This window comes from Trichomycterus rosablanca, chromosome 3 (assembly GCF_030014385.1).
Source record: "Trichomycterus rosablanca isolate fTriRos1 chromosome 3, fTriRos1.hap1, whole genome shotgun sequence".
Taxonomy (NCBI): domain Eukaryota; kingdom Metazoa; phylum Chordata; class Actinopteri; order Siluriformes; family Trichomycteridae; genus Trichomycterus; species Trichomycterus rosablanca.
The window spans coordinates 53,780,197-53,792,963 of record NC_085990.1 but is presented as its reverse complement, the minus strand read 5'-3'; the positions used below and the strand labels follow the sequence as shown (position 1 = coordinate 53,792,963).

Genomic DNA, 12,767 nt, shown 5'->3' with positions numbered 1-12,767 from the left:
TACTGTGTATACTGTAATAATCTATATTAATATTAATAGATTTTACTGTCATCTAATAGATAACAATAATAATATTTCATTTATATAGCAAATTCCCCAAGCTGGGGGGGGGGGGGGGGGGGGGTGGAGCCTATCCCAGCTTTTCAATAGGCGCAAGGCACACAGGAACACCCTTGACGAGGCGCCAGTCTATCACAGGACAGACACACAGACACACAGACAGACACACACAGCAATTCAGTGTCTCCTATTAAACTGACTGCATGTTTTTGGACTGTGGAAGAAAACCGGAGGTCCAAGAGTTCACCCATGCAGACACGGGGAGAACATGCAAACTCTGCACAGAAAGGACCCGGACCGCCCCGCCTGGGGATCGAACCCAGGACCTTCTTGCGGTGAGGCGACAGTGCTACCCACTTAGCCACCGTGCCGCCCTGAGGTGAATTGGAGATACAAAGTTGTCCATGACTGCGTTTGATATAAACTTGTGAACTGATGAATCTTGTGTAATGAGTAGCTACTGTTCCTGTCATGAATGTAACCAAAGTGTAAAACATGACGTTATAATTCCAATTATCAAACAAACAAATACAATAACAAATATAAAATAACAGATATACACAGAAACTAAACTGAGTATTAGTATTGGTAATTAGGGCAGTGAGGGCAGTTGTAGCCTAGCGTTTAAGGTACTGCGATATACTTTATTTGTCATATATACATATACAGGTGTACAGTACAATGAAAGTCTTTTCTTCGCATATCCCAGCTGGTTTGGAAGTTGGGGTCAGAGCGCAGGGTCAGCCATCGTACGGCGCCCCTGGAGCAGACAGGGTTAAGGGCCTTACTCAAGGACCCAACAGTGGCTGCATAGCAGAGCCTGGATTTGAACCACCAATCTTCCGGTTGATAGCCCAAAGCTCTACCCACTAGGCTACTACTAAAAGACACTTGACAAGTGTCTGGATCTGTAATGGAAAGACAGAATGCCATATTGAACATTCTCCTCATTAGTGTTCTGATGTTTGCATAACGTTGGTCCAAAATCTTCTACAGGTTTGCTGTTTCAAGCATCAAATCCAGCAGCCGTTACACAATGGTTATACTTTCAAATAAAGCCTTAATTTCAGTCATAAACACTTTGACTTGGCACTGATGTCTGCCCTTAAAGCAGTGAACTTTAGCATGAATTGCTAAATGGGAATGCCAATACTGTATGTACTTGCAAGTAGTAAAAGATAAATACCTGCCAGGAACTGTTTACATTCCAAACCCTCACGTCTAATTACAGAATTAAAAATGGGAATAAAATGTTCCCGGTGCCAGTCACACAGCATTTCAAAATATCGATCAGCCATAACAAACATCACTGTCCATTTTATCAGCTCCACTTACCACATAGAAGCACTTTGTAGTTCTACAATTACTGACTGTAGTCCAGCTGTTTCACCTTGTTCTTCAATGGTCAGGACCACCACAGAGCAGGTATTATTTAGGTGGTGGATCATCCTCAGCACTGCAGTGACACTGACATGGTGGTTGTGTTAGTGGGTGTTGTGAGCAGCGCTGCTGGAGTTTTTAAATACCGTGTCCACTCACCGTCCACTCTATTACACACTCCTACCTAGTCGGTCCACCTTGTAGATGTAAAGTCAGAGACAATCGCTCATCTATTGCTGCTGTTTGAGTCGGTCATCTTCTAGACCTTCATCAGTGGTCACAGGACGCTGCCCACGGGGCGCTGTCGGCTGGATATTTTTGGTTGGTGGACTATTCTTAGTCCAGCAGTGACACCGCTACTGTGTCTGATCCACTCATACCAGCACATCACACACTAACACACCAGCACCATGTCAGTGTCACTGCAGTGCTGAGAATGATCCACCACCTAAATAATACCTGCTCTGTGGTGGTCCTGTGGGGGTCCTGACCATTGAAGAACAGGGTGAAAGGGGGTAACAAAGCATGCAGAGAAACAGATGGACTACAGTCAGTAATTGTAGAACTACAAAGTGCTTCTATATGGTAAGTGGAGCTGAGAAAATGGACAGTGAGTGTAGAAACGAGGTGGTTTTAATGTTATGGCTGATCAGTGTAGAATCTAGCAAATTATGTTTAGTTCTGGCTGACTTTGGTTCAACAGTATAAAAGACTCAAACAAAGACTCTCACAGCAGAGGACTTTCATTCAGTCAGATTTTATTAGACTGATTGTGTCTTCACACTCTGATCCTCACACAAACAGAACAGGGCGCGTCCATATAAAAAAAAGAAAGTGTAATTGGTCTTCAACTCGCTCGGCACTCGGAGCAGTGTGTAATCCGTTGAGAACAACCAACTCGTCAGGTGCAGGTTTGCTTTACTCCTTTGAGGCCATGTGGGCCATCAGGTCACAGACACGGTTGCTGTAGCCGAACTCGTTGTCGTACCTATGAAGGAGGACACACCCCATGAACACATCTGTTCAAACGGACGAAGGCTTCGACGTGCACATACAGGACAGAATACGTACCAGGTCACCAGCTTCACAAAGTGATCGTTCAGGGCGATTCCTGCACCGGCGTCGAAGATGGAGGAGCGAGTGTCTCCGTTAAAGTCTGTGGACACCACCTGTGTAAAGAGTCAAGAGAGCTTCGTTATGCATTGTCCACCCAATCTAGTCATACCAGACTACCTGATTCACCAGTACCTCAACCATCAACTGCACCAGGTGGATTCATATACAGGTCCTTCTCAAAAAATTAGCATATTGTGATAAAGTTCATTATTTTCCATAATGTAATGATAAAAATTAAACTTTCATATATTTTAGATTCATTGCACACCAACTGAAATATTTCAGGTCTTTTATTGTTTTAATACTGATGATTTTGGCATACAGCTCATGAAAACCCAAAATTCCTATCTCAAAAAATTAGCATATTTCATCCGACCAATAAAAGAAGTGTTTTTAATACAAAAAAAGTCAACCTTCAAATAATTATGTTCAGTTATGCACTCAATACTTGGTCGGGAATCCTTTTGCAGAAATGACTGCTTCAATGCGGCGTGGCATGGAGGCAATCAGCCTGTGGCACTGCTGAGGTGTTATGGAGGCCCAGGATGCTTCGATAGCGGCCTTAAGCTCATCCAGAGTGTTGGGTCTTGTGTCTCTCAACTTTCTCTTCACAATATCCCACAGATTCTCTATGGGGTTCAGGTCAGGAGAGTTGGCAGGCCAATTGAGCACAGTAATACCATGGTCAGTAAACCATTCACCAGTGGTTTTGGCACTGTGAGCAGGTGCCAGGTCGTGCTGAAAAATGAAATCTTCATCTCCATAAAGCTTTTCAGCAGATGGAAGCATGAAGTGCTCCAAAATCTCCTGATAGCTAGCTGCATTGACCCTGCCCTTGATAAAACACAGTGGACCAACACCAGCAGCTGACATGGCACCCCAGACCATCACTGACTGTGGGTACTTGACACTGGACTTCAGGCATTTTGGCATTTCCTTCTCCCCAGTCTTCCTCCAGACTCTGGCACCTTGATTTCCAAATGACATGCAAAATTTGCTTTAATCCGAAAACAGTACTTTGGACCACTGAGCAACAGTCCAGTGCTGCTGTTTCTGGTTCAAAAGTGGCTTGACCTGGGGAATGCGGCACCTGTAGCCCATTTCCTGCACACGCCTGTGCACGGTGGCTCTGGATGTTTCTACTCCAGACTCAGTCCACTGCTTCCGCAGGTCCCCCAAGGTCTGGAATCGGCCCTTCTCCACAATCTTCCTCAGGGTCCGGTCACCTCTTCTCGTTGTGCAGCGTTTTCTGCCACACTTTTTCCTTCCCACAGACTTCCCACTGAGGTGCCTTGATACAGCACTCTGGGAACAGCCTATTCGTTCAGAAATTTCTTTCTGTGTCTTACCCTCTTGCTTGAGGGTGTCAATGATGGCCTTCTGGACAGCAGTCAGGTCGGCAGTCTTACCCATGATTGCAGTTTTGAGTAATGAACCAGGCTGGGAGTTTTTAAAAGCCTCAGGAATCTTTTGCAGGTGTTTAGAGTTAATTCGTTGATTCAGATGATTAGGTTAATAGCTCGTTTAGAGAACCTTTTCATGATATGCTAATTTTTTGAGATTGTATGCTAATTTTTTGAGAGTTGTATGCCAAAATCATCAGTATTAAAACAATAAAAGACCTGAAATATTTCAGTTGGTGTGCAATGAATCTAAAATATATGAAAGTTTAATTTTTATCATTACATTATGGAAAATAATGAACTTTATCACAATATGCTAATTTTTTGAGAAGGACCTGTACAAATCCATGAAGTACAAGTCACACCCTGCTCTCCACTATCCCCCGTCTATGTGCAGGCACAATCAGCCAGCCAGCAGGTGTCAGAATTACAGCAATAATAAGTTTTATTTAAACTTGGGGTCACATTTCAGGTATGAGGAGTCTCTACAGCATTCCCACCCTCCAACTAGCCAAGTCAGTCACTGTCCAAGCAGGCGTTTGACTGGCTGTTAGCAGAGGTGAGATCTGAGACAGAGGGGTACATTTTTAGTTCCCCAAGTTCTGTATTAACCAGGTAAGTATGAGGTACAACCTCAAGTACTTGGTAATTATGTATTGGTACATACAGTCAAACCGGAAAGTCTTCACACCCCTTTCACCTTCTCCACGTTTTATTACTGTACAGACTCGTTCTATAATAGATGGAGTTCATTTTTTTGCTTCAAACATCTAAACACCATCGGCAATAATTAGAGAAAACGGGGTTTAGAAAATATGCAAATTTATTTAGGGGTTACATATCTGTACACACCCAGAGTCTAATACTTGGCTTATGCACCTTTGGCGGCAATTACAGCTTCAAGGCATCTTGGGAAAGAAGCTACGAGCTTGGCACTCATTTCTGGACATTGCTGCCGGTTCCTCTTGGCATATCCTGGCAAGCTCAGTCAGGTTGGATGGGGAGCGTCGATTGGCTTTTGTTTTGTTCTCTTGGCTGTGCGCTTCGGGTTGTCGTCATGTTGGAAGGGAAACCTTCGCCCCAGTCTGAGGTCCAGAGCACTCTTTCACTCCATCAGGACTAGTCGCCCCGGTCCCGACATCATGATGCTATCGTCATGCTTCACTGTAGGGATGGCATCAGCCAGGTGATGAGCGGTGCCCGGTTTCCTCCAGACGTGACGCTTGGTATTCAGGCCAAAAGGTTCAAGTTTGGTTTCATCAGACCAGAGAATCTTGTTCCTCATGGTTTGAGTCTTCTAGGTGCCCGAGATATTTTACATTATGATTTTTAATAAATTAGCACAAATCTCTAAAAACCTGCTTTCACTTGGTCATTGTGACAAAAAAAAAAATGAACTCAATCCATTATAGAATGAGTCTGTAATGTAATAAAACGTAGAGAAGGTGAAAGGGGTGTGCAGACAAGTTTGTACCGCAAACATACCTAGTTAATACCTAATATTCATGAGGAGTAAAAGACAATGTTACTGAAACATGTTTACACAAATGTTCAGACAGTTTAAGCAGGTACAAGCATATGCCTGATAAAAAGCCTTAATTCAGGTTGGCAGTCTTACAGTTGCAAAAGCCCTGTTAAACGAGCAGGTACCAACCTGGTGTTCTGTGTATCCCAGAAATCCCTTCATGGGTCCTTCAGATGCAGCCTTGACCACCTTCTTAATGTCATCATATTTGGCCTATAATGCAAATAAAGGAAAAAAGGGAAAATTCCAACGCTTGAGTCACCGTGTATGATTCAAGTAAGCGGTACGTGAGGATTGAATTGAGATTAGTAAGAGCCTGAAGCATTTCAGCATGTTGGTACAGTGCTGCTCATAACGTCCCACTTTCTGCACCACTGGAGTTCTCTGGAACTTACCAAGCCTTAAATCTGCACTGCAATAAAAGTCCCTTGAATTTCTTTTGTGGTTTTAAGATGAAGTGAAGTATGCTGTATACACCAATCAACCATAACATTAAAACCACCTCCTTGTTTCTACACTCAGTCCATTTTATCAGCTCCACTTACCATACTTTTTAACCTGCTTTCACCCTGTTCAAATGGTCAGGACCACCACAGAGCAGGTATTATTTAGGTGGTGGATGATTCTCAGCACTGCAGTGACACTGACATGGTGGTGGTGTGTTAGTGTGTGTTGTGCTTGTATGAGTGGATCAGACACAGCAGCGCTGCTGGAGTTTTTAAACACCGTGTCCACTCACTGTCCACTCTATTAGACACTCCTACCTAGCTGCTCCACCTTGTAGATGTAAAGTCAGAGATGATCGCTCATCTATTGCTGCTGTTTGAGTCGGTCATCTTCTAGACCTTCATCAGTGGTCACAGGACGCGGCCCACGGGGTGCTGTTGGCTGGATATTTTTGGTTGGTGGACTATTCTCAGTCCAGCAGTGACAGTGAGGTGTTTAAAAACTCCAGCAGCGCTGCTGTATCTGACCCACTCATACCAGCACAACACACACCAACACACCACCACCATGTCAGTGTCACTGCAGTGCTGAGAATGATCCATCACCTAAATAATACCTGCTCTGTGGTGGTCCTGACCATTGAAGAACAGCATGAAAGGGGGTAACAAAGCATGCAGAGAAACAGATGGACTACAGTCAGTAATTGTAGAACTACAAAGTGCTTCTGTATGGTAAGTGGAGCTGATAAAATGGACAGTGAGTGTAGAAACGAGGTGGTTTTAATGTTATGGCTGATCAGTGTATACACACAATGATACAAGGGGTCAGTAAGAAGTAAACAAACCAATAACACTGCAACAGTGTACTTACAGGCTTCTCCAGACGGACAGTCAGGTCCACCACGGACACGTTGGGAGTGGGGACACGGAAAGCCATACCAGTCAGTTTGCTGAAACGAGAAATGAAGGTTTAACTCGTGTAAACATTGAAATCACTTGAATAGCATTTTGAATGTAGACATGTGTAGAACTGACTGACCCATTGAGCTCAGGAATGACTTTGCCCACAGCCTTGGCAGCACCGGTGGAGGCCGGGATGATGTTCTGGCTGGCACCACGGCCATCCCTCCACAGCTTACCAGAGGGACCGTCGACTGTCTTCTGGGTGGCTGTGATGGCATGGATGGTGCTCTAAGGAAACAGAAACTGGGTTAAAATACAGGAGGACACAAATTGGGCAGAAAAAGTAGTGTTTTCCCCTTCCAGTCTTACCATAAGACCTTCAATGATGACAAAGTTATCATTGATGACCTTGGCCAGAGGAGCCAGGCAGTTAGTGGTGCAGGAAGCATTGCTGAGAAGAGAGAAACATTTACAGTGAACATCACAGAAACACTCAAACATGCTGAATTAAGATACTTGTTTCCAATAGTATTGTATTCAGATGGGGGACAAGCCCAGGAGAGGTATGTAGAGGACATGGTAACAGCTTAGATATACCATGGTACAACTATACCAGGTCAAAACAAGATTCCAGATACCAAGTTCCACAAAATAAAAGTCACTGAACTTTATAAATGGTCAACTTGATCTTGATTAAATGAAATGGTTCCTAAGAGACACCATTACCAAGAACACATAGGACATTAGATGCTGGTAAAAAAAACATGGTAACCTAATTAGGAGTTACTATGACCGAGCTGGGCAGCACAGTGGCACCTCATGGCCAGGGTCCTTTCTGTATGGAGCTGCACTGGTTGCATCCAAGTGGACTTTGCACACAAGTCAAAAGACATGACGTTAAACCAATTGGAGCTACTAGAAATTGCCCCAAGAGAGGTATGAAGAGGACATGGTAACAGCTTAGATATACCACAGTACAATGATACCAGGTTAAAACAAGATTCCAGATACCAAGTTCCACAAAATAAGTCCCTTGATCTTGATTAAATGAAAAAATTTCCTAAGACACCATTACCAAGAACACAAATGACATTAGATGCTGGTTAAAAAAAAAAATAATAATAATAAAAATAAAATAAATAATAATAAAAAGGTAACCTAATTAGGAGTTACTATGACCGAGCTGGGGAGCACAGTGGCACCTCATGGCCAGGGTCCTTTCTGTATGGAGTCTGCATGGGTTGCATCCAAGTGGACTTTGCACACAAGTCAAAAGACATGACAAACAAATTGGTGCTACTACAAATTGCCCCAAGTGTGTCTGTGGGTAAAAGGGCAGGGAACCAGGTTGCCATCACAGGGCAATCACACACTATTACCCTGATCAGGATATGAATGTCCTCATCATGCCAATAAAGCTTCCTTCGAGTTTGATAAATCAGTGGTAAAACAGACAATGTATGAATGAGCCTGTGAAGGAACGCCCCACCCCATACTGGGTTCTAAGTGCAAGAGCAGCTCCAGAACTCCACCCGTGAGTCATTATTAATCATGGTATCAAAGTACCAAGTGCATTATGGTCACTTGATGAACAGTACATATTTTACATGTTAGAGTTCCTTTACCTGACTACTTTAAGGGAGTTGTCATATTTCTCATGGTTGACACCCATGACAAACATTGGGGCATCAGCACTGGGGGCAGAGATGACGACCCTCTTGGCACCACCCTTCAAGTGAGCCTAGTGGGAAAAAAAAGAAGACCAGATTAGAAATGAACATCCCATCCAAAATGTAAATACATATTTCACAGGCTGAGGAAGAACTTCTTACAGAGGCCTTCTCAATGGTGGTGAAGACACCAGTGGACTCCACAACATACTGTGCACCAGCATCACCCCACTTGATGTTGGCTGGGTCCCTCCTGCATGGCAGATGTAGATCGATTGTAAAAGGATTCAACGATAAAGCAGAATTCCAAAGAATGCAATACAAATTGTACTCACTCGCAAAAAACGGTGATGGCATGTCCATCAACGACCAGCTTCCCACCCTCAGCTTTCACCTCACCCTTGTATTTTCCGTGGGTGGAGTCATACTTGAACATGTACACCTGCACAGGTAAAACACCATTAAAAGTGGTTCCACACTACAATATACTAATACTAATATTAGTATACTAATAAAGCCATTGGTAATCCAAGGCAAACAATGATGAGAACACAGCCATGAAGACTTACCATGTAGTCCAGGTCAATGAAGGGATCATTGATGGCCACAATCTCCACCTTCTTGGAGTGAAAGGCAGCACGGGTCACCAGACGACCAATACGGCCGAATCTGAAACCAAACAAGGGCATCAAGGTACATCAGAAGTGGGTGGTGAGCATAAAACCCTCTTGCTGCCCCAACCCTTAACTTAAAACTGAGCCAATTCCCAGAGTCATAAGTTGTTTAGCGACATAAAACACCAATATAAATGAATTCAGCACCAGTTACTTGGAAGACTATAAAAAGCTGAGAAGTGTGTAAACTGGCACAAAACATTTGGTTGGAAGGGGTACGCTTCCATTCTGAATCGTTTAGTCTTAAGTTCGCATGGGTTGAATCCAAGTGGACTTTGCACACAAGTCCAAAGACATGCAGTTAAACCAACTGGAGCTACTAGAAATTACCCCAAGTGTGCCTCATTGGGTAGAAGGGCAGGAAACCAGGTTGCCATCACAGTGCAGTCACACATTACCCTGACCAAGATAGGAATGTCCTGGTCGTGCCAATAAAGCTTCCTTTGAGTTCGAGATTGATAGCTTAGTGGTAAAATAGACAATGACTGAATGAGCTGGTGAAGTAACGCCCCCTACTGGGTTCTAAGTGCAAGAGCAGCTTCTATACTAGTTTAGAATGGCGAATTTAACCAATTGGATCAACCAGTAAAGATTCAAGAGTTGGTCACCAGCAATACAGTGTAAGACATTCTGCCTACCACTAGATGGCACAACAGCTTAAGCTAGCGTACAAAGCAGCAGCAACCAGCTTCCTCCCCCCTGTTGAACACCCTATCAGTTAAGCAAGTCATACTAGACGCCCCATACATGGACTGGCTAAAGGTCAGCACCAGTCTTACAACAATGCGGTTTAAACTGGGCCACAGATTTACTGAATGGGAGTAGAGCTGTAGATTCAGTACAAAGTTTAATAAAAACACACGTTAGACTTTGATTTGCTCTGTTAAAATTTGGCGAATCACAACATACGCCTGTGTCTTTAGTCCAAACACAAACCATATACACCACAAAGCCACAGCTTCGAAGAAAATGCTGAAAAGCATCATAGAACTTGATTAATTCCTTAATAATATCTGCAAGAATTGAGAAACCCTTGTTGTGTGGTAATAAAACACAGCGTAGTGATAGATATCTAGTTATAGTTTAACCTGAGAGTCCAGAGAACACACACACTGGAGAATACAAGCAAATCTACATCTACAGGGTGTCCCTAAAGTCTGGACACACATACTGCAGCACAGATAGTGGAAAACACATTAGATAATAAGTGTTAAAACATATTGAGAATATGCATTTTCCCCATGTGTCCAGACTTTAGAGACACCCTGTACAATAGAATAAAAAAAAAAAAAAGCTTTAATTTAAATCGCCAACCAAGAGAGCATCTACAGACCCTGATGGTTCTTTCAGGTTCCCATTTTTATTTAAAATGATGCTTCAGGATTGAGATGGACCCCCACAGAAGGACATCCCAAAAAGATCGTGCAGCCAGTTTGGTACGTGAACCAGGCCGTGACCGCTGAGCTATGTTAAGGGCTTAAGTTTCTTATCACATACCAGCCTCACCACGTTTCAGCACGAGACAGCTGCTGCCTCAGGCAGCTTCAGTAAAAACGACAGCGACATGGTTTGGCACGACACACATTCGATTTCTTTTTTAAAAAGAAAAATTTCCAAGGCAATTCGACCCTTAGCAAATGAAATCAGGGCTTGTGCAGGGAGCGATAAGCACAGGACTGGGGTAAGCACTTTACTCGACGTCATGGGGCACACAATGCAAACAGATTGCTTAAAAAAAGGCCTTCGGCAGCCGGCTGACGTAATGGACGCCCTCACGTAACCGGACGGATATCAAACAGAGTCCAATAGGTCGAGTTATGGAACTAGATGGTAACTTTTGAATGTAATTCTGCACGGCACCCACCTTAATACAGAATAAACTGAACAGTTTGATACTTTAGAGATTGCAGGGTCATCAAATCACTTAACATTTAATGATAAGAATATTTAAAAGCACCATGGTATGGGTAGAAGGGTACTACCAACGATGCACCAATAATAATAGTAAATTTAATACATTTCATATAAAGGACTGAAAAGCTAACAATTAAGAGCAGAATCGACCCTGACTACAGTAATAATGCATATATATTAATTATAGCTTGCAATAACAAGCAGCCCAGATTACCACCAGTCAGGGATCGATCTTTGGACCAAGTCAGATTTTCATTTGCATGGTCTAGCCCACAGTTCATGCACAGATCTTACCCGTTAATGCCAACTTTGACCATTTTGTCTGCTTTGGTGTTGTCCTCTGTAAGGAAAAGCAGAAGATAGATAAGAGACCAGGTCAAACTTTAAAAAAGTGCTATAAAATAAATTAGGCAACTTCTATCTGCACCTACAGGTTGAATTATTACAATTTATGGGCCTTAAATGTTAAGAACCAATAAAAAAAACCAACCCCTGAACTAGTCCTACACACGAACATTCCATTAGTTACCAATTACACACACTAGTGTAGCACAAGCTCAATAGAATCCTCCACTAGAACCACCCCAGACTAATTTTAACCCAGTTTAAACCCCAGCCTAAGCCCGTCGAGCAGGTGGAAGCGTGGTTACCGTGTGTGAGAGGCCTCTGTCTGTCCGGTACTGTGTGAGTGAGGACCAAGTCCACCCTGCTCTAGTTTTATTTCTGGCGTCCTGGGGTTGGTCACGCCCCCTTGGTCTTTAGCAAGCCGTGGCCACGCCCATTAATAATGTCAAGGTCATGTAATGAAGCAGCATGGCAGTGGATCAGGAACTCCAGAACTGCTCGAGACACACACACACACACACACACACACACACACACACACACACACACACACACACACACACACACACACACACACCACTATAGCAGATGATTACCTGATCATTACAATCAGGTGTGTCTGAACGGGCCAATCAACACACTGCAGCAGCCCGACCCTCCAATCTGCACTGGTGCAAGTCTGCTCTAGACAGACAAGTAGGTCTGATTAAAGATCCTTCATGAATGTAAAGTTAAACAAACTACTGATGTAAACGAATTAATAGTTTATTAATTGTTATAATTATTTTATTCATTGTGGTATAAAAATGAGAGCAAAAATAAAGAAACATGATAACTGTATCTAGTATTTGTTTATTTATTTACTTTTATTATTAATTCATTCATTCAAATTCCTGATTTCATCCTGGTCAGGGTTGCAGTAGGTCAAGTACCACCCAAAAACCCTGGAAAACGAGAATTTACCCTACACAGGGCACCAATCCCCTGCAGGGTAACCTGTAGACATCTAATAATTCTAATAACTCACACCATAGGGTTTGAAGGTGGTGTTTTCCCACTTTGCTTCCATTTATATTATTTACAGGACAGGTAGTTACAGATTACCCATGATTCATCAGTTAATGTCTTTGGACTAAGGGAGGAAACCCAGTCAGACAGGAGTCGGACTATTCCACCTGGGATTCGAACCCAGGACCTTCTTGCTGTGAGGCGAAAGTGCTACCCACCAAGCCACGGTGCCTCCTCCGACCCGCGCACAGCCCTTAACGGAACCCTTTTTCACCCATGCACTCTGCACAGGCGCCTCTCTATCTGCCAATCAGGGTCCTTAC

General features: G+C 43.3%; 1 protein-coding gene across 1 annotated transcript; it reads right to left on the bottom strand.

Annotated features, from left to right (window-relative positions):
* Positions 1 to 2,181: 2,181 nt before the first annotated feature.
* On the bottom strand, positions 2,182 to 11,792 carry gapdh (glyceraldehyde-3-phosphate dehydrogenase). The gene is made up of 12 exons (XM_062991481.1): positions 11,742 to 11,792; positions 11,386 to 11,431; positions 9,073 to 9,172; positions 8,839 to 8,945; positions 8,666 to 8,756; positions 8,459 to 8,574; positions 7,203 to 7,284; positions 6,970 to 7,121; positions 6,802 to 6,880; positions 5,614 to 5,697; positions 2,512 to 2,609; positions 2,182 to 2,428 (listed from the first exon to the last, which is right to left on the bottom strand). Exons 2-12 carry the CDS (start codon positions 11,406 to 11,408, stop codon positions 2,359 to 2,361), a joined length of 1,002 nt encoding a protein of 333 aa, XP_062847551.1. The 5' UTR covers positions 11,409 to 11,431; positions 11,742 to 11,792; the 3' UTR covers positions 2,182 to 2,358.
* Between the last annotated feature and the right edge of the window lie 975 nt (positions 11,793 to 12,767).